The 22823-nt window shown below is 45.7% G+C and overlaps 1 protein-coding gene across 1 annotated transcript; it reads left to right on the top strand.

The window, feature by feature from the left end:
* Nucleotides 1-763: 763 nt before the first annotated feature.
* On the top strand, nucleotides 764-22797 carry CPLX4 (complexin 4; the record flags this gene model as incomplete). The annotated part of the gene is made up of 3 exons (XM_079785317.1): nucleotides 764-930; nucleotides 6245-6332; nucleotides 22570-22797. The coding sequence occupies 3 exons, from the start codon at nucleotides 764-766 to the stop codon at nucleotides 22795-22797; spliced, it is 483 nt and encodes a 160-aa protein (XP_079641443.1).
* Between the last annotated feature and the right edge of the window lie 26 nt (nucleotides 22798-22823).

Genomic DNA, 22823 nt, shown 5'->3' with positions numbered 1-22823 from the left:
GGCCAGCCACGGGGAGGGGCCGTGGGAGGTTGGCCGGCCGGCCGGCCGGCCCCACCCCCTGATCGGGCTGGTTCACTAGCCACAGTGAGCGTCATAGCAACCGGTTGTTAGAGTTGTTAATGGCCTTACGGTCGCTGGCTTTTTATATATATAGATGGGACACAGTAACCACTGAAGCAGGACAGAATCCAAGCAAACCAAAGGCAAATCCTTGCATAGCACAAAGTCCAATAATATAAAATGATGGATCAAAGGATTATTTTTGCTTAATGAAGCATTTTGGGTTTTGAGTCTCATTGGACTCACTTTTCAATAGGACATTATGCTCTGGGCTAGAATTTGGAAATTATACTACAGCCATATAATGTCAGACTAATTTAATTGAAGAACTCTGGATGTAAGCCCTGCTGTGCTTATAATATAAAATTTAGAGATGGGTGAGGAGGGAGGGTAGAAAATGGGAAGGATTTTTCCCCTCTGAAATTAGCTTAGTGTATTAATTCAGAAAGTAGTCGGTTCCATCTGGTTGTAGGCCTCCATAATCTGAACCATCTGCCTCTGCATCCAAGGTAGCTCGCCTCTAATCCAGCTTACAGCCACAAACCACTCTTCTCCATCAGGACGCCCTTGAGGAGATGAGGCCCTGCAAAGCCCTTTGCTCTTAAAGGCGTGGCTGTCATTGACGATATTTGGAGAGTTTGTCTTTTTTCTCTTCTTCAGATTTAGTCTGAGTTTTTGGTTTTCTCTTTCTGGAGCAGAAACAATGGCTTTCTTTATGAAAACTATGATAAGTAACCAGGTAAAGAATTTAGGATTTGGTGGCAGGTCTGAAGAAAATAAAGAAGAAGGAGGGACCTCGGATGCTGCCGCAGCTCAAGGGATGACCAGAGAGGAATATGAGGAATATCAGAAGCAAATGATCGAGGATAAGTGAGTACCTGCGACTTCATTTCCCTTTAAAAACAAAACGGAGTTCCTGCAGGCCTTACCTTCACCAGCTCCCCAGTATCTTTCTCTTTGCTCTGTAGATGCCTTTCCTTGTGCTGTCTGCCTCCAACCTTGTGAAAAGTGTTCTGCTAAAGTGAACAGTTTTGTAGCATCCTACCTGTATGAATAGAAAGGAAGAAGACAAAGTGAATCTATATGACGTTTTTAAGCAGCTTAACACTTTCTGATCCAGGCACGTTTTAATCAACCTCAATTTAAATATTCTCATGAAAAAATGTGAGCCTATCTTTATCGGTTTTCTGAAATTCACCCTCCTAGCATGTAGAAAGCTTTCAAATTTTAAGACTTCAGACTTGGCACCTGGAAAAGGGCCTTAAAGAACATCTAGTACAGCCATCTTGATCTCACATGTGCAAATAAAAGCCTAGAAAGCACAACGTGACTTGCTTCTCAGACTATGAATAGATTTGTGGGCTGTATATTATGAAAATTTTAAAGACACAGAAAAAAGAACAGTATAATGAATACCCTTATATGCCTATTATATATAGTTTTTAAATCCTCACCCAAGGATACTTTCATTGATATTTTTAGAGAGGGAAAGGGAGAGAGAGTGGACAACATTGATGTGAGAGAAAAGCCTCAATCTGTTGTCTCCTGCAGGCAAACCGATTGGCATGTGGCCTGATAAGAATCGAACCTGTGACCTTTCGGTATATAGGACGATGCTCCTACCAACTGAGCCACACTGGCCAGAGCATATGATATTGTGACATATTTGCTTATAGATAGATTAGTTGGATGGATGGATAGATAGATAGAACAACTTTTAAAGAAAATTACAGGAATCATCATACTTCACCCCTATTTCAGTCATATACTTCCAAAATTAAGGACATTCTGATGGCTATATGAAATGTAATAAAAATAAAATATTCATAATATTTTAGTTGGGTATTATGGAATGTGAATATCACCAACAATTTTTCACTACTAAAGACTGATCTTTAAATAAGTGCAATTTATATGTAATTTTTTTAAGTTCAAGGTTGAATCAATTTAAGAGACTTTTAGTAATCAAGTAAGAATTGAAACATTGATCTTGAGGTTAAATGTTCAGTATATGTTACAAAAGAAAAATATTTTTGCCACTATGGCTATATTGCTAATGATCAGTTACATAAGAGTTGCCTAAGTCCTATTGCTACGATGATTATAAGTGAAAAGGTTAATAACCTGGAGGAAACTAAGTACAAAGGCCTACATTGAATAGAAACCTTGTATTGTATTATTCTGAAAGAAATCATGGCTTAGAAACTATCTAGACTGGTATTATGCTTAGCTCTGCAGTAAATGAAAGTCAGCTTTAAAAAGTAAATACAACCACAAAAGTGATGTTGATGCTAAGATAATACTTAGGCAAAATAAATAAATAAAGCAGCATTTCTTGAATATTGTCTAGTTTTGCCTATGGCATGTAAAAAAAAAACAAGTATAACAAAGAAATAGAAATAGAACAATAGCACCAAATTCTCAGCTCAAGTGGGCTTATAAAAGGAAAATTGTCAGGTATTGATTGATTGATTGATTTCAGAGAGGAAGGGAGAGGGAGAGAGAGATAGAAACATCAATGATGGGAGAGAATTATTGATCGGCTGCCTCCTTCACATCCCCCACCAGGAATGAGCCTGCAACCTGGGCATGTGCCCTGACCGAGAATTGAACTGTGTGAACTCCTGGTTCATAGGTCAATGCTCAACCACCAAGCCACACCGGTTGGGCAAAATGGTCAGGTATTTAGACTATACACCTGATCTTGTAAAAGATTTAATATGTCTCAGTAATAAATCTGCTCACAGATATGGCATCTGTTTGATTAACTAATGTCCTGGTTTTCCTTAATTTTATATCTGGACAGATCAAAGACCAAAACACCCAAATGATATTCTTATTTATTGGATTGGGTTATTTGCCAACTACTCTTGTATGTGTTTGTGTGTGTGTGTGTGTGTGTGTGTGTGTGTGTGTGTGTGTGTGTGTGAATATTATAAATTTATGTAGTCATCTAATGTAAGAAATATTAACGAGACAATAGGACCAGCCTGCTTCTCCATGGCAAGAGGCATGACTTCAAGTCCATTGCTTGAGTTTTCAAGAGCTTCATCGCCAAAAATACAACATAAAGAAGAGAGCATCAAAATGGCTCATCACAAGTTTCATGTAGAGAGAGCTATAGACATTATAATACATGCAATCATTAAAATGAATACTAGTAAATAGAAACCTTCTAAACCTGTCCTCGTCATTTTAGAAAAGTTGTGGGGTTGACTCCACTAATTGTAAACTGAAACCTACTTAACAATACACTCTACTGCACATTCGTTTTTATTTTACTTCTATCTTCAGATTTTTTTTTCACTACTGATAAGATTAATACTGAAAGAGGTCTACACCTAAACAGAAAACAATTGGAAAAGTCTAAATAAAACAGCCATCTGCTTATCCCTCCATGTCTCTAGTTACATTAAAATGTCCCTTTATTTTAGCTATGGTATAACAATTACTACAGTAACATTTGTAACTTGAACTTTGATATGCATCACAGACCAAAATATAAAAGCTAAAATTATAAAGCACTTAGAAAAAAGCATAGAATATCTTTGCAACTTGGAAGTAGGCAAGGATTTTTTAAACAATACTCTGAAAGCAATTACCATACAAATTTTAAGTGATAAATTAGATGTCTAAATTAAAAACTGCTATGCATCAAAAGACACCATTAAGAAAATAAATAGGCAAGCCGCAAATATAGAAAATATTTGCAAAACATGTCTGATGAAGTACTGGGATCTAGAATATAAAAATAATTTCTAGCCTGGCCAGCGTGGCTCAGTGGTTGAGCATCAATCTATGAACCAGGAGGTCACAGTTCGAGTTCTGGTCAGGGCACATGCCTGCGTTGTGGGCTCAGTCCCCAATGTGGGGCATACAGGAGGCAGCCCATCAATGATTCTTTCTCATCATTGATATTTCTATCTCTCCCTTTCCCTTCCTCTATGAAATCAATAAAAATATACTTTTTAAAATGTACTTTTTAAAAAGAGAACGAATACTTCACAAAGATATATAAATGGCCAATGAGTACATGAAAAAAAAACCAACCCAATATCATTAGTCGTCATGGAAATGAAAATTAAAATCACAGTAAGGTACCATTACACACATACAAAATGGCTAAAATTAAAAAGACACAGTACCAAAAGTTGGCCTAAATGTGATAGAATTCTTCTGGTTGATGAGATGTATGAGAGTATAACCACTGGGGTAAAGGTCTGACAGTTTCTAATAAAACTACACTTAGTCAACCAAATTACCCGATCACTTAGTAATTCCATGCCTAGATATTACCTAGGAAAAATGAATATACATGCTCACAAAAAGATTTGTACAAAAATGTTCATAGCAGCTTCATTCACAGTAGCCCCAAACCGAAAATAGCCCAGGTGTCCATCAACAGCAGGATGAATAAACAAACGTGATATATTCATATGGTAGAATACACCTAGTAATAAAAAGGAACAAACTGATAAATGAAAAACTTGGGTAAATCTCAAAAGTTTTCTATGCTGAATGAAAGAAGCCTTACACAAAAGAATGCATAGTGTATGGTCACATTTATGTGAGGTTCTAGAGCAGGCAAAACCAATCTATGATGGCAAGGACACAGTGGGAGTACGTGTTGATTGGAAATGGGGATGAGGGAATGTGCTCAGGTGACAGTATGTTTTTTATATCTTAATAGGAGTTTGTGTTATACACAGAAATAGAATCAATAGAACAAAGATAGGTAGATAGATAGATGGTAAATAGATAATAAAACTATAAACAAAGACATAACTATAATTAATGGTCATGCATGTTGCAGTGGGGGAGAGACTACTGATTTCTACAATTTTGAAATGCATCAAAAAATAAGATGGATAAATGAATGGTTAGAGGGGCATAGATATATGATAAAACATGTCTTAGTAAGATGCTCATTGTAGAATCTAGATGGTGAGTACATGGGTCTCACTGTAAAATTCCATCAACTTTTCTGTATGTTTGAAATTTTTTATGATAAAATATTGGGAGGAACAAAAAAACCTGTTTCTGCCCATGCCACAGGATAAGTCGCTTGGATAAGTCACTTATTCTGTTTCCCACTCCAAACCTAGAAGACTGAACCCAGTATTCCCTCCTGCCTATTCCAGGCCAGACATTTTGTGGCGGGCAGTCAGTTCAGGGGGTGCCCACTGAGCAGTTTACTAGTAATCTGAGTGCTTCAGACCCAGCCCTTCCAGCAGTCAGCCTTCCACGTCATGGTTAAGATGATTTCAAAACTTGCGGTTGAGAATAGAAATCAGTTTAGCCACCTGAAAATGAAACAGTTTATTTTAATGCAAATAGTGCTTCATGCAAAGATGCTTCCCCAAACCCAAGAGCAGAAATCCCATCAGGCCCCACCAGGACCTAAACCAAGACGCAGCGAGCTGTTGGGAAGCCACTAGCACTCTTTTCCATCCCTCGCCATTGCTTCTATCTCACAAGGCAGCTTTGCTCTTCCTCCTCAGCTGGGAGCTCTCTCCTCAATCTGTTGCCCAGACCAGGTGACCCATGGAAAACAGCCGATGGCCTGCCTCCTTGTTCACCTGTCACAGCTCCAGCCACCAGCGCCAGCCACTTCCTCAGTCCCACCCAAATTCCCAGAGAAGAGGTTTCATTTACCCAGTTTAGTCCAATCCAATCCAGCTAGAGGGCAGGGCCGTGTGTGTAAATGTAGCCCCAGTAATACACTTCTGTGGGCAGGGAGGGGGGTGGTATTGTGAACTTTGCAGATATTCCCAAAGGTGTCTGCCTCTGTCGGAATCATAAGCAAGGGAGTTTACTTCAAACCAGCACCAGTCACAAGCCCAGTTGGGTGGTCCCCAGAGCAGTACGCAATCAGTCTCACTTTGAAGGGCTGCCTCCTTTCAACAGGGAAGGGAACACCCCTGGGGGTTGGGGGGTGACCAGGAAGGGAAATGGCTTTATATTACATCCCTAATACCATGTGCCTCCAAAGCACCCCCAGTTCTGGATGTTTTCACTGCCTGGAAAGTCACTCAGGAGCTTGTTAGAAATGCAGCTCCCACACCCCATCCCCACGTCTGAGGGCAGTGGGACTGGAAGGTGTAGCCCCTTGTCTGGCTCCTCTGAGCAGGCCTCTGAACTCCTTAGCTCTACACCCTCTGATCCTTTCTTCTTTTCCTTTTAGGATGGAAAGAGATGCTTCATTTACACAAAAAAAGGCAGAGAGGGCGTGCCTCAGAGTTCATCTCAGAGAAAAGTACAGACTTCCAAAGGTGAGGCACTCTTAACATAATAAACATCCAGCCATTTCTTCTTCTTCTTCTTCTTTTTTTTTTTTTTTTGCATAAAAAGACATTTTTATTTTTATTTTGTTTTTTTTTAATTAAATTTAATTAATGTATTTTTTTGCAATCTATAATGCTAACTTTATCTTTTTTTCTTTATTGATTAAAGTATTGCATATGTGTCCTTACCCCCCATTGCCCCTCCAATCCCTCCACTCATGCCCTCACCCCCCTGGTGTCTGTGTCCATTGGTTAGGCTTATATCCATGCATACAAGTCCTTTGGTTGACCTCTCCCCCTTACCCCCACCCTCCTCTACCTTCCCTCCAACCATTTCTTACATAATTAAAAATGGAGAATGTTTGATGATCAGCAAAGGATCATGGTCATGAATATCTGTATACAATAGTCCTCCCTTATCTACAGGGGAGATGTTCCAAGACCCCCAGTGGGTGCCTGAAACCACGGATAGTGCAAACTCTGTACTCTATATACTAAGTTTTTCTTATACACACATGCCCATGATAAAGTTTAATTTATAAATTAGACATAGCAAAAGATTAACAATAACTAATAATAAAATAGAACAATTATAACAATATTAATAAAGGTCATGTGAATGTGACATTTTTAAGTAAAATAAGGGTGACTTGAACACAAGCACTGTAATACCACGGCAGTCCACCTGATAACCGAGCCACTGGACAAAGGGACAATTCATGTACAAGGCGGGGCTGAGAAGGATAGTGTGAGAATTCATAACACTACTCAGAAGAACATACAATTTAAAATGTCTGAATTGTTTATTTCTGGAATTTTCCATTTAATGTTTTGAGCTGTGGTTGACTGTGGTTAACTGAAACCACAGAAAGTGAAACCATGGATAAGGGGGGAACTACTGTATATATACATTATATAAATCTATACATACATATATATGAATACATAAATACAAATTATATATATGTGTGTACATCCTATATAACAAAGAGCTAATATGCTAATTAGACCAAACAGCAGAACATCCATCCAGACGACCTTCCAGATGAAGCCGGGGCTCTGAGGGCCGAGCCCCTTGCACGAATTTGGTGCATCGGGCCTCTAATATATATATATATATATATATATATATATATATATATATATATATATATATATAAATATATATATATATATATAAATATATATATATATATATATATACACACACACACACACACACACACACACACACACACACACACACACTAGAGGCCCAGTGCACGGGAGGGGAGGGGGTGTCCCTCAGGCCAGCCTGCACCCTCTCCAATCTGGGACCCCTCGAGGGATGTCCGACTACCTGGTGGGATCGGGCCTAAACAGGCAGTCGGACATACCTCTCACAATCCAGGACTGCTGGCTCCCAACTGCTCGCCTGCCTGCCTTCCTGATTGCCCCTAACCGCTTCTGCCTACCAGCTTGATCACCCCCTAACCACTCTCCTGCCAGCCTGATTGATGCCTAACTGCTCCCCTGCCAGCGTGTTTGCCCCTAACTGCCCTCCCCTTTAGGCCTGGTCACCCCTAACTGCCCTCCCCTGCAGGCCTGGTCCCCCCCAACTGCTCTCTCCTGCAGGCCTAGGTCCCACTCAACTGCCCTTCCCTGCAGACCCGGTCACCCCCAACTTCCCTCCTCTGCTGGCTTGATTGCCCCCAACTGCCCTCCCCTGCAGGCTTGATTGCCCCCAACTGCCCTCCCCTGCAGGCTTGATTGCCCCCAACTGCCCTCCCCTGCAGGCTTGATTGCCCCCAACTGCCCTCCCTTGCAGGCCTGGTCCCTCCCAACTGCCCTACCCTGCTGGCCATCTTGTGGTGGCCATCTTGTGTCCACATGGGGGCAGGATCTTTGACCACATGGGGGCAGTTATCTTGTGTGTTTGAGTGATGGTCAATCTTATTACTCTTTTATTAGATAGGATAGAGGCCTGGTGCATGGGTGGGGGCTGGCTGGTTTGCCCTGAAGGATGTCCCGGATCAGGGTGGGGGTTCCCTTGGGGTGTGGGGAGGCCTGGGTGAAGGGCCTGTGGTGGTTTGCAGGCCGGCCACGCCCCCTGGCGACCCAAGCAGAGGCCCTGGTATCTGGGATTTATGTATCCTCTACAATTGAAACTTTGTAGCCTGGAGTGGAGCCAAGCCTCCTGCTCGCTCCGTGGCCAGCAGCCATTTCTTTTGGGGTTTGTGCATCTTCTATAATTGAAACTTTGTAGCCTGGAGAGGAGGCCTAGGCCAGCCAGGGCTTCAGAATCTTTGCTTCCTCCATTGCCGGGGGCAACCCTTGCCTCCTGCTCTTTCCAGCTCAGTGGCTGCCACCATTTCTGTTTGGATTTGTTTACCTTCTATAATTGAAACTTTGTAGCCTTGAGTGGAGGCTTAGGCCAGCAACGGCAGGTGGAAAGCTTGGCTTCCTTTGTTACCGGGGAAACACAAGCCCCCCTCCTGCTCTCTGTGGCTGTAGCCATCTTGGTTGGGTTTATTTCCATATTTGCTCCTGATTGGCTGGTGGGTGTGGCTTGTGGGCGTGGCTTGTTGGTGTAGCGGAGTTAGGGTCAATTTGCATATTACTCTTTTATTAGGTAGGATATCCTATATAATAAAGTGGGAATATGCTAATTTATCCGTTACGGTGTCCGAGTCACAACCAGTCAAAGGTGCTCATGCACAGGAGCTGGGGAGCGGAGACGGGGGTGGGGACTTGCGCCACAGAACGTGAGGCTGCTGCTGGGGCAGCCCCCCAGCAGAAGCACGCGCAAGCCCGTGGTGCTGCTTGGCCCGAGGGGGCGTCAGGATGGGGGCAGGGCCTCAGTGGAGAGCTCTCAACACTCCTGCGCTGGGGTCTGAAGGTGTGGAGAGGAAGGGAGAGCACATAGGCAGTTAGGGGGATCAGGCCAGGAGGGGAGAGCAGATAGGTAGTTAGGGGATCAGACAAGGAGGGGAGAGCAGTTAGGGCCATCATGCCAGCAGGGGAGCAGTTAGGGGCATCAGGCAGGCAGGCAGGTGAGCGCTTAGGAGCCTGTGGTTCTGGATTGTGAGAGGGATTCCAGATTGGAGAGGGTGCAGGCCAGGCTGAGGGATCCCCCCCACCCCCACCCTGTGCATGAATTTCGTGCACCAGGCCACTAGTGTATATGTCTTTTTTTTTTTTTTTAATATATTTTATTGATTTTTTTTACAGAGAGGAAGGGAGAGGGATAGAGAGTTAGAAACATCGATGAGAGAGACATCGATCAGCTGCCTCCTGCACACCTCCCACTGGGGATGTGCCCGCAACCAACGTACATGCCCTTGACCGGAATCGAACCTGGGACCCCTCAGTCCGCAGGCCGACGCTCTATCCACTGAGCCAAACCGGTTTTGGCTAGTGTATATGTCTTAAGCATAACCAAGGCATGGTATAGTGAAAAGAGCACTAAAGTAGGAGTTCATAAAGACTGGATCCCAGTCATCCTGCCTCTATAAACTTCCATTTCCACTCAACAAAATGAACCCCTACCGATGACATTTTAATGTAAATTTATCTAAAGACTCTAGCACGGCTATATATAAATTCATAATGGGGCTAATGATCACAGCTGCCATTCATTGAGCTCTAAGTGCAGGCACTGTGCCAAGCGCTCTGCATGTGGCAATTCATTTCCTCCTCTCACAGTTCTGTGAGTAGGCTCAGTCCTACATTAGGGGAAACAGAGGCCCAGAGAAAGTGCCCTCCTCCCAAAGGCCACACAGCGGAAGGGCAAAGCCCGGGGTCTAACTTCTTTAATACTCTGCCTCTCTGTCAAAGGAATGATCGGTTGCCTCTTTTGGGGAATGATGTGGCAGGGCTGGTCATCACCTGGCTCCATCCTACCTGTCTTGGCTGAGAGGACCAAGCTATTCATAGTGCATCTACTGCACATCTGTTTCTACTTCACTGGTGGAGGGGAGGGAAGAGGATGTGTTGGCATGTGCACAGGGCTCAGACGCACTCTCCCAGGCCTGCATGGGTGACAGAGGGCCCAGCACTTAGCTCCTCTGGCTCAGACATTCCCCCTCCTGGGGATCGCCCAGCTCCTCTCAATGATTCTAGGTCCGTGTTCAACTTCACATTCCGGAGGTGCACGCTCCCTACGAGAACATCTTCCACCTGGAGAAACCAGAGAGGAAGATCCTCCAAAGTACATGGTCCTCTCCCCCCAACCCCCCCGCACCCCCAGGATGAGAGCCACTAAACCAATTCCCCCAGTGGGTCTCCTGCAGATCCCCGAAAGCTGACTTCAGAAGCAACAAGCAAGGAAACAAAGGGAGACAGGCCACACTGTCCATGCAAGATCACTGCTGAAGTCACCAAAGGGTTAAATAGAGCCACCCTGTGGGAGAGATTGATCCCTAGGACCCAGAATGGGAAAACTTCCAATGCATTGAACTCATTTGCCTTTGAGACCAATGCCTTGCTTTTTGTGCCCTGTGTTCCGGTTTAGCAAGTACTTTCCCCCATCGTGCTTGCATTGTGGACGAGTGGAGCGCTTCTAAACACTGTGCCTTCCACTCCCAGTGTCTGGTGGGTTTCCTGGTGCTCCCTGGGGTGTCTCTGCTGTTTGGCATTGTGGTTCTCCCCCCCCCCCCCCCCCCCCCCCCGCCGCCCAAGGCAGGATGCCTGACTCAGATTTACGCTGCTGAACTGAAGCTCCTGCCTCCTGCCTTGGATACATTTGATTGAGCACCACGAATCTTGTTTGGAACGAAGCAGAAATTAAACACACACACACACACACACAGAGTCAGCAGGCCATGTCTCTTCCACAAAGGTGGGGCTTTTTAAGGATTTATTTTTGTCAGCTGCTCTGCTGTCCTTCTGTGGGATGTAATGAGAAATGGGTTTCAATTCTGGCTCTGCCACTCTGACACGGTGCAACCTCAGGGGGCTTCTAAAACTATCTGAGCCTATAAAATGGGCCAATATCTGCTTTATAAGGTTTGTCTGTGATAAAATAGGGATGGGAAAAAGTAGGTTTACAGTTGTTTGTATAGAAAATAATACAATAATTAATAGATAATAATACAAGAATAAACTCTGTTTTTCACATACCCACAACTGTAAACTTCCTTTTGCCCAGCCCTATATATGTAAAGAGCCTAGTACAGTGCCTGACTAATGGAAAGAGCTCAATATATGATAGCTTTTATTATTGCACAGAAGTCATTTCTTGATCATAACAACTAGGGGACTTGGAGACCATGGGCAAGCGCACTGACATTATAAACAATACAGCAACTCGAGGTCTCTGAACCTCAAGAATCGGAGCTTTTGATTGTTTTCTTCCCGGGTGGTGAGCCAGTGGTCTTGTTCATTTCCAGATCCTCAGGGTGAGCCCCTTCAGGCTTAGCAGCAGGGTTTTGATGCTCTTCAGAGAAAAATAATTCCCACATCTCTGAGCCAAGCTAGCATCTGGGACAAGAGCCTCTCCAACAGAAACTACGGAAAGAGGAAAGAATTACAGCCGTGAAATCTGCCCGTTCATATCCTCCCTGGAGAGGGCCAGGCCCTGGGGAATGATAGTGACTATAACTGCCTAGGGTACTGCTCCCCATAGCCAGCTGGGTTGGGAATGGACGAACTATGACAAAGTTGATAAATGGTAAACAGTGGAGTCCAGGATCTTTCATTGCATGATTCACCGGTGCTCATATAGCCCCTTTTCTGTAATGTTTCAAATTCATCATGCTTATGAGACCTCACTGATATTTTCATTAACCCTGAAAGAGGCCTTTGAGTTCATGTAAGAAACTAACACCACTTTTGGCACAAGGAAACTGCAGCCCCTGGGGTGGGGGTGGGAGTGGGGGAGGTTAAATAGCTTAGTAAAAACCCACAGCTATTGAGTGACAGCCAGGATTGGAACTCAGGCCTCTCAACCATGAAAAAGAGTGACTTAAGAAAGGATTTGAACACCGTCCCTTTCACCCCATGGTCTCTGCTCTTTCTCTTCTTAATATTCCCGGTGTCCCAAAAGCTTAGTGCAGTTTTCAGTTCCATGTGGCTTAAAACTGCATGGAGACTTTGGGGACAGACAACCTGCACTGGTCACTATTTCAGTGAAGTGTCACAGAATGCTATCTCCAGCAGCCGGGCACATCCCTTTTCCTTCTGTGTTGTCTGACAGCTTGACCACAGACCTGTGAGTCGACGACTAAATTCCAAATACAATCCTAATGGAGAGATGAGACTTAATCCTTCGCTGCAGAGTTTGCTGTCAGGTGGGGGCCTCCTAGGCCACCTGAGTTATGGCTGTGTTTTGTCAAAATGGGTTCTACACACAGTGCTTCAAGAATTTGCCTATGGTGTAGAAAATAGTAATAATACAACTGCTGCTTTTGGGGGGCGGGGGGATATGATCCATCATGTTCCACTTTGTCCAGTTATCCCAGATGTGGCGAACGCCCCAACCTCAACACAGCACCGTGCATTGGCCTTCAGCCCCCACTTGGGCACTTCCTCTGCCTCGTGGCTGACACAGGTTACAGCCCCCCACACACACACACACCCCATTGAGGCTCTGGGTGCAGCAGGGCCTTCAATAGCCTCTCGGCTAGAAAGGGGCGCTGGGGGAGAGCCACATTTTCCAGTCTCCAGTCCCCCAACCCCCAACCCCCACCAGACATCACACCTCGGGCTGTGGGCTGCGGCTTCCTGTCTGTGCAGAATGGCCACTCCTGTCCCAGCCAGACCCTGGCTCCGCTAGGAGCCCAAGTAGTGGCAGCTGCGCTGGACAGGAACCCGGGCCCCTGGCGCCCCCTGGTGTCCCCAGTCGCAGCGGGCACAGGCAGCCCCAGGGAAATGCACCCTCGCTGTGACTGTTTTCAGTTCTTCCGAAGCAGGAACCGTGGGCTGTAGCAGGGACAGTGGTGCTGTTGGGGAACAGAAATAAATGTCTGAGGTCGCTTTTTTTTTGAAGTCCATTCTTTTGATTGCACATTTTATCCTGAAATGGCTATGCTAGCAAGCCTGGAAGAGAGCAGCTGTCACAAAGTATAGGTAGCAGTACACGTGAGGGACCTGGGTGGGGACAGGTGGGAGGGGGGCATCTGAGCAGCGGGCTCCCATGCCCAGCATGCCAGGATGGAGGTTTTAGCTGTCTCCACAGCAACCAGGAGAGCCAGGGGTCTTGAAAGACTGGCAGTACTTGTGGAATTGGCATATGCAGCCTTGAGAGGGGATGACTTAGGGGAAAAGATGAGTGGGGATAGCCATTGCCGAGGGCCTGAATGCCATGCTTTGATCTCATGCTGTGTCAAGTCCCTGCATGTGGAGGGGCTCTTGCTGCCACTACTATGGAACTGGCTGTAATGTTAGGTCTTCCTTTGATTCTGCAGAAGAACCCTCGAGTGCCATCTGAATACCATGGGGATTTACAGGTTTTCATTTCCTAGGTGCACCCCTGAGGGCCAGGCTAGGCAAGTGCCCAGGGGCATCATGGTGATTAGGAAAACTCCATACCATGGCAACATGTCCAGTGAATTGGAGGGAAAGGAATGAGGGGCTGACCGGCCAATGTTACCCTCCTAGCGCAGCAGCGGGTGGACAGAAGCCTGGGCCGGTGAGAACTGCGAGGGTGTAGAGGGGACAACAGATGCCCAAGTCACAACATACATCTCCTTCATGGGGGCACCTTGATTCCTGTACTTAATTGATTACTTATCTCATTACTGCAATTAAAAACGGTCAACGTGGCGTATATACAATGGAATATTATTGGGCCATGAAAAAGAAGGAAATGCTGCCATTTGTGACAACGTGGATGGGCCTTGAGGGCATTATGCTAAGTGAAATAAGTCAGAGAAAGACAAATACTGTACGATCTCACGCATATGTGCAGTCTTAAAAAAAACAAACTCATAGAGGGAGAGAACAGGTTGCCAGAAGCAAGGGTTGAGGTGGGCAAAATGGGTAAAGGGGGTCAAGAGGACAAACTTTCACTTAGAAGGGAAATAGGCCCTGGGGCTGTAATGTACAGTATGATGACAATTTTTATAAATGGTGATCAAAAGTCATCCGTAAGGCAAATGGTATTGCTATTAAGAGTCAGCAATAACCTTTGAGCTAGGCGGGGACATCTGGGGAGCACGCCGGAAGCCCCTTCCTCTTCCTCTGTCTCTTCCTAGAGCAGGTGTGGGTTCCTGAGCCACCATGGTACTCGGGCTCCTTCACCCCAGTGCTGGGTGTTATTTCTCTTTTTATTGAACTTATTTTTTATCTACAGAAAAGCACATGACATAGATGTACGCTCAATGCATAATCATAAAACTCCTATAAATTGAGTTTCATCTGATCTTCCCCAAGTCCACAAATCTTACTATGACCAACCGGGCCTTGAGTCTCCTTATGCTCCTGGTATCTTTCATGCCCTTTCCCTCCACAACCTCTCTAACCTGTGTTTCTACACCCAGGATGGTAGAGTTGAGAACTGAACACAACTGTCTAACAACAAGAAAAAAGGTGCTGGACAGAAGGAACAGGTCACCCAGGCCTCAATGGGCTCCTAATAACAACCTTCGCCTCCCTCGAGGTTTGCAGAATTCTTAGCCCTGGGCCATCTTATAAAGTCCATGTTGGGCAAGCCACACACTAATAGTATCAACAGTCTTCTGGGAGCTGGACACACTCAACATGTCCCCCTGCTAACGAGGGACAACTGGGGTGCCTCATTCACAATTCCTCAGGGTCACGTCTGTCCGTGGTTGTGTAGCCAGCAGGAGGCGGTTCTGGGCCCCTTTACGCAGGCCCAGTCGAGAGCAGACCTGAGGAATATGTCTTCCCGGGAGCTGTGGGGTATAATGAGGATAACAATGTCGCGTTGGGGAATTAGCACTATGTTTTCTAAGTTATTTGGCGGGTGTTTTCTGTGGAAAAGAATGTTGTCACCGGGATGCTGAGTAGGGAAAGGAAGCTTGGGCTGCGAGAAAGAGACAAACTATACAAGGCCTCCTCTCTGAGGTTATTGCTTACTGTCAGTGACAATCGCATGTGTCATACCCATGTCTTCTGATGACCACATTTAATTGCAGTAATGATGCAAGGAGTCAGATGAGTGCAGTGATCAAATGGCAGCATCTGCAGCACATCTAAGAAAACGCATCGGCCATGATCGTGCTCATGTCCACGTCCGCTCTGCTGATTTCCTCTGGTGTTCCAATCACTAGTAATTAGAGGGCCTCAGATGCTATGGCAAGCCGTGATGCTCACGTTGGACTTGGATCTCAGTCCATTAATCCTGTATGTTCAGGTTTTCCTCTCTATTGGCCTCTCCTTTATAAAGGAGTTGGGTCTCTCCCAACGAAAACACAAAGTAAACGTGCTTTCTAGGTGTCCTCTAAAGGACTGGTGGCCACGTTCTGCCGAAACTCCTCCTTCAGACACTCGGTCAAATGGTTCCATTATCTTTTTGTTTCTCTTTGTTTTATTAGGCACTGGTCACTGCTTCCTCCCTGAAGCCCTCTCTCAGCTTCTGGACACCACCCTCTGGTTCTCACTCTCCTCAAACTATTTCTCCTCTGTCTTCTTCATGGCTAACCCTCCCCTGTCCGCCCCAAATTTGGAGGGTGCTCCCTCCATCTGCTCTTTTCCCTCTCCAGTCAAACATTTTCCCCAGATGGCTACACTTTGCTGTTGCTTCCAGCCACCACTTGTGTGTGGGTTGCTGTGCAGACTTCCAGCCCACACCTTCTCCCTAAATGTCACCTCTCTTTGGGGCTCCTCAAACCTCATCTCCAGAACAGAGTCTTCCATTATCCCTTAAACTGGGCTTCCTGTTGGCTTCACCCTGGCCAGCCCCTCATCCTTTGCACTTTTCTACTCCACCCCCCCAAAACTGGAAGTCTTAACTCTCCCCCCTTCTCCAGCAAATAACCATGTCACGCTAATTTCACCTCCTAAACAATTCTCAACTCCATCCCAAGTTCAGGCTTCATCATTCCTCACCTCTTTTATTTCAATAGCTCTTTAGTAGCTTTTTGACTTTGAGTCTTGCTCCTCTTAAAACGTCAGAGTGAGGTTTCCAAAAGGCAAATCTGATCCTGTTGAGAGAGAGAGAGAGAGAGAGAGAGACTTACCACGACTTTTTAGAATGAAGTCAAACCCCTTGGTCCCATGATGTGGCTCCTGTCTTTCCAGCCTCGTGCCACTCCCTGCCTGGACTGTACTTTTTCCCACTTTGTTCTCTATACCCTATTCCTTATGGTCCCCTTCCCTCCTGTAAGACTTTGATCTAGTGCCATTTCTTCCAGAACCTTCCATGACCTCTCTCTCCCCACTCTCCTCCTTGCTCCTGTAATACCTGAGTACATGTCTCTTATGCCTTTTCCACCCTGAATATTCTTACTAACTACACTGTGCTGCTTAACAAAAAGGGGCTCAGTGTTTCATCTTTATCTCAATGCCTTGTATGGATCCTGGCATGTGAAAGTTACACATACACACACACACACACACACACACCTTTGCAAAAGGTTTGCTATGATTAATTGATGTTATTGGGAAAAAGAGGTGGCGGGGGGGGGGGGCCGGAGGGGGGGGGGAGAAGGGAACCATACCCAAAGAACAAAGTATCAAAACAGCAGAAATAATCTATCTGCCATGAGAGTTATATTAAAATAAATTTTCATGAAAAGAACAAGTCTGAATTTGTGATCATAATATTATAATACAAAATTATAATTCTGTATAAAATGCAAAGGCTCCTTGACATTATAATTAAGATGTCATATTTCTTCAACTAGAGGAAGTAGTACATTTTAAATAAAGCTACAAGATTATGTCTAAAAAACAAAGGTGCCCCTTTTCCTAGCCAATTCAAAATGTGTATGTAAGTCAAGCCAAATTAATAAGAGAAAACAGTTCCACAATGAACCCTAATCCTATTAACGGAATTGTCAATCTAGGTTAGTCATTGAAAAATAATGTCATGCCCCCTGCTGAGCTCCATGATTTAGTTACACCTGGTGTTTGTCTGCTGTATTAAGGGCATCGTTCAGTTTGAATAAAGATGAAGATAGAAGACAGTCTATCAATAGAATTGTCTTTCAAAGTATCACACTGAAAGCTCCATTAGAGTTGAATTTAAAATTTGCCTCTTAAAGAAAGATATGGTTCTGTGAACCTTTCTTTGCCCTCCTCCTTTGAATTGGGGGCTGCTCAGCAGGACACCGGAACCTCCTGCGTCTGAGCAGTTGTTTGGGGGGGGTGGGGGGGTGAGGGGGCTGATGAAGAGGCCATCAGAAGCCCAGCCAAGGCCCTCTGTTCCTTCTCCTTCCATCCTACCCCAGTTCAGTTTGCTCCTTCTACTCACACCCTTGAAAGAGCTGTGGACTGAACGTCCTAAGGGGACATGAGGAAGGGAAGAAAGAATCCTGGGACCCTGGGGCTGCACAGTGGGAATGTAATACATGTTTCTTAGCCATACCAGCTTTCTCAACTAACCCTCCCACCCACCCTTATAGATAAGAACACCAGCGGAGAGAGGGAAAGTGACTTCCCACGGTTACACAGTCTGTAAATGTCAGGGCAAGATGAGATCCCCTGGTCAGAACAAGGATGAATGTTTCAGGAGTCTGGTCCCCAAAATCCTCATGCCTACTCCCCTCTGGCCTGGCCCAGATCCCGCTTACTTTGCTCGCTTTTACTTTCTATGGAGGTGTTTGTTGACTGGCTGTATTCTTTGCTCTATATTCCCACTCACCAAGGCTCTGGCAGAACAGGAACCAGCGGTTGCTGTCACCGGGGCTAGAGGCAGTGAGGGGTGGTTGATGAAGACAAGTGACTGTTGAAGTCCATGATCCTCACAAATAAGTAAACTCACCAAAATGAAAGAATGAAAGAAATCCATTAATCTAGCTGCCTGGTATCATGTAGACCAACATAGATAAACCCAAAACAAATCAAAGTTACCTAGCATCCATCACACTGGTAGTTGCTTACACACCAAGCTGGTTGACTAGACTCTAACAACGCTTCTAATGAATGCTCAGCGTTTTGACTATATAACCATCTATGACAGTTTGTCATTATATTTCAAGTCTGCTACAAGATGAAGGGCAGTTGATCAAGAGCCAGGGCATAGGAAGTCTGGATCCAGGGTCATGCTTATCCTTCAATGAGAAGTCATCAATCAGTCACAGAGAAGAACAAAGGCAGGATATGGGGCTATATAAGTAATGGGGCATTCAGTACTTGGTGATTAAGATTATAAATCTGGTTAAAAACCAAGAGATTAAAACTGAGTCAGCATAAAAAGAATGAGCTCTTAACTGCATTAAACGATATCCCAAATTGATAAGATTTCTAGAAATGAGAAGACCTCTGAAACAGAACCTCTAAGAATACAGTGTAGCTTATCAGTCCCCTAATTGTATGCTAGTTCACTTCATTCACTCATTCCTTCCTTCCTTCATTCATTCATTCATTCATGCCTTGGTTCTCAGCACCAAGCCTCCCCTCCCTGGAGCTGATTCCTATTGGCTGTAATTGCACTTACGTTTGTGGGATGTAATGAGGCATTACTGCCTTTCCTATATGTGTGAGCAGTGTCAAAATATCCAACCTGAGATCTGTCAGTGGGCAGCAGAAAGTCTGGACAAGACATTCATTGTTTGTATTGCAGACACGGTCCCATTGGCAGGGCGGTTCATTAGACAGGAGAAGGCAAGGCTGCCCAGGGCCCTCTGTATACACCCCACTTATACTCCTTAATTGCCGGCTCTGTCCCGGATCCTTCTCTTAAGGGCCTATACCCCTCCCCGATCTGTTTCGCTGTCCATGCCTTCTTTATCCCAGGCACCCTTTTAGCAGAGACCTTGATAGCAAGTTGCCCTTCTTCCTCTAAAACGTTAATAACCACAGACACTGTTTGTCCCGGTCTTAGACATTTACAAATCTGTTTCACAACATGTCTCATTCAATCTGCTCAAGAATCCTCTGAGGGGGCCTTCACCAGAAATGTTTGTTGACTTGCCCAAAGTCATGCAGTAGGCAAATGACAGAACGGGGGCACGAACCAGGTCTCCTGACTCCAAACCCCACGATCTCCCCACTGGCCTAGGCCATCTCTGCAGGAAAGCAGTGTGCATCTGCTTCAGCTTTTTACAAATGGGACTCTGGCCCTTGGCCTGTTAGGTCTGAGCTGGCTCACTTGGTGAGGACCCAGGGCTTAATGAGGCCAGGAGTCCAGGCTTGGCTCCAGAGCATGTCATTTTGTCCTCTAGCCACTCACTGGCCCTGTCCTACCCTTAGTCATGAGGTGTCCACAATCCAGGAAATGGATTCCAGTACTAGAAATATCACCAGAAGCAACTGTGCTGCTGATAGGCCGTCAGTAGCATTGTCCTTCTAGAAGGATGGTGGTTGTAGAACTCTGACCACACCCAACACTGCCTTTATTTACTTATTTTTATTTGGAGAGAGAGAGAGAGAAAGAGAGAGAGAGAGAGAGAGAGAGAGAGAGAGAGAGAGAGAGAGAGATCAGTGTGAGAGAGAAACATCAATCAGTTGCCTCCAGCATTCCCCTGATTGGCGATTGAGCCTACAACCTAGGTATATGCCCTGATTGGTGTCGAACCACCACCTTTTGATGCACAGGATGACGCTCCAACCAACTGAGCCACACCAACCATGGCACCCAATATTGCCTTTAGACTGAACAACTTGGGCCACCTGCCTTGGGCTCCATGCTGTAGAGGGCTCCCTGCTGTCTTTTCTCAGGCCACACCCCTTCACATGGGGTGAGAATTCTGCAAGGCCAAAGGGATGGGCCTATCCAGAACCCATACCCCTCTTTTAGACCATACTCTATTTGCCCAGGACCAAATTCCCTGCCTAAATGCATTCTGGGGCCTGCCCAGGCCTCGGCACCTGGTCTGTCATCCTGAGAGTACCCTGAGCTGCTGGCCTGAGTATTGCTAGGGCTGAAGAGTAGGGCAGGTGTCTGGGAAGCATACACACAGGGAGAGATGGAGCCACAACCTGGAAAAAGGAAGGCCAGGTTGTGAGCTGGGACCTCCTTCAGTGCTCATCCTCTGTGTCCCATAAACACGAGGATGGGTCTGACAGGGTAGGGAAGCTGGGCGTCTAGGCGGCTTTCTCCCAGAATTAAGGGCCTAGTGACAAACGAAAAATGAATAGGCCCAGGTTTCTAGGAAAGCTGAGCCTATTGAGCAAAAATGGGCTATTCCTAGGCCAGAGGTAAGGTGCCAAGACAGCAAGGCCTTCTCATGGGGCTGACCATGAGTGCAGGAGTCACAGTGACACAGCACAAACCCCCACCCCCTCTGAGGGCCTGGTGACATCCGCAGAGAGCTTATTACCAACTAGAGGGATGGGGTGTCAGAATTCCCAAGAATGCCTTTTCAAATCATTACATGTTATTTTGGGGTGCATAAGAGAAGACAGATGTCCCTCATTGACATGAGCTGAGACTCTACAGGCTGCAATCCCATGTCTCCTCTCCTCCCAGCAAAACTGCCCAGAGGGTGATCAGCAGGAAGGCAACCACTAGGGTAGGTAAATAAAAAATAAATTGACAGAGAGGATTGGCTGAGAGCCCCTGGGGATTAACTAACTAATTAATCCCCACAACAGTTTGACTAGGAACTAATTAATCCATTAAGCACTTTGAGGGGCCGAGGCTTGGCTAAGCGCCGGAGAGGCTTCTCTGACCTCAGGAGGTGACGCTGGGAGTGGGCCTTCTCAGAGGCCTTGAGGAGGACCTGTGTGAGGACCATGCCTCTGGGGCACTGTCATCAGAAGGCTGCCTGTCCAGCTGTTTCTAGAGTCAGGCTCGCCGTTAGTCTGCCCAGAGAAACAAATACAGGAAGCTGCTCTGTGGAAAGGCTGTGGCCTCCAGCTTCTCAAAGGATCTGCTGAAGAAATATGAAGCCTTGGACAGTTAGAATGGGAAGGGCCCTCGGAGACCCACTTTGGAGATGGAGACTCAAGTTTACACATGGCCCTGGCTCACCATTTGGACCTGGAGACAACCAATATTTGTTTATGGTTATCACTACTAAATACCCAGGCAAGGGGGGTGGGATGCTCTCTGTAGATGCTGATTGAACTCCACCTTGGACTCAGCAGGTGTCAAAATCTTTCTAAAACCAAATCTATGTGGTCTGATTAAGACTAAGATGATCGTTTTATATTTATGTGATTTGTCATGTGCTTTGGTGACAAACTCAAGACTGGTCATAACATATCGAGGTGGGCCCTCAATTCTACTTAGATATTTCCTATCATTTGCTTTTCTGACATTCTCTTAAATCTTATCTGCCCCTGAGGCCCAGTTTAGCACCTGTTACAACCTGATCTCAGAAAATTATCTCATTGCAGCCATCTGGGGATGTCAACAGCCCTTACCTTTCCCAGAGAAACTTTTTCTCTAGATTCTTCTTTCTCATTACAAAACAAAGATATCAGGTGGCATGCTCTTAGAAATCTGGGACAGCCATGCCTAGAACCACAAGATGAAATTGTAAGGCAAACTGTGACTAGTCAGGAATGCTGAGTGGGAGCCAGATGTGCTTCCAGGTGCCAAGGATGGAAGGCTGAACTTGACAAGATTCTGCACCCATGAGGGGCCCTCGTCTAGTAGAAGGGACGGAAGGGGCAATAGTTAAGTAGAATTTACTAGTCAAGAGTGATGACTAAAAAGGGGGAGCACTGTCAGGCCACTGTGAACCCAAACCCCACCCTCCAGAATCATATCAGCCAGGGCCACTGAGTCACAGTCTGGGGCTGCTAGATGCTGAAGCCCGAAGCCCAGTTGGTGCCTGATTCTCAAACTTTGCATAATCAGCACAACAGAGAGGACTTCTTAAAACACAGATTGCTGGGCCCCACTGGGAGTATCTGATTCACTAGATCTGGGGTAGAGCCTGGAAATTTGTCTTTCTGACATGTTCTTACATGATGGTGAGGCTGCTGGGTCCAGGGAACCACTGTGCTAGAGGTTCTGATCCACCCAAGTGCACTGAAAGAGGGTTGTCTCAACCAGGACCCCCAGCCTCCATGACAGCTACCAGGCCCAGGCTCTGCTGAGAGACAGCCAGGCATGCCATTCCCTTCATTCCTCAACAGACCTTTGTTTTCCTGCTACTTTTGATGTTTATTTGTTTGCTTGCTTGTTTTAGAGTGGTCTCTCTATCTCTGCATTTGTTTTTCCACGTAGAGTGAAATGGATGAGAACCAAATCCAGATGGCTGGAGACGATGTGGATTTGCCCGAAGATCTCCGAAAAATGGTGGATGAAGATCACGAGGAGGAAGAAGATAAGGATTCTATTCTGGGGCAGTTACAGAATCTTCAGAATATTGACTTGGACACCATAAAAGAAAAAGCCCAGGCCACGATCACAGAAATCAAGCAGACGGCAGAGCAGAAGTGTTCTATGATGTGAGGGGCGGGCGGGGCTGGAGGAGGGGA

This window comes from Cnephaeus nilssonii (assembly GCF_951640355.1).
Source record: "Cnephaeus nilssonii genome assembly, chromosome: 11".
In the NCBI taxonomy this organism is placed as follows: Eukaryota; Metazoa; Chordata; class Mammalia; order Chiroptera; family Vespertilionidae; genus Cnephaeus; species Cnephaeus nilssonii.
This window is presented reverse-complemented; position numbering and strand designations above follow the sequence as displayed.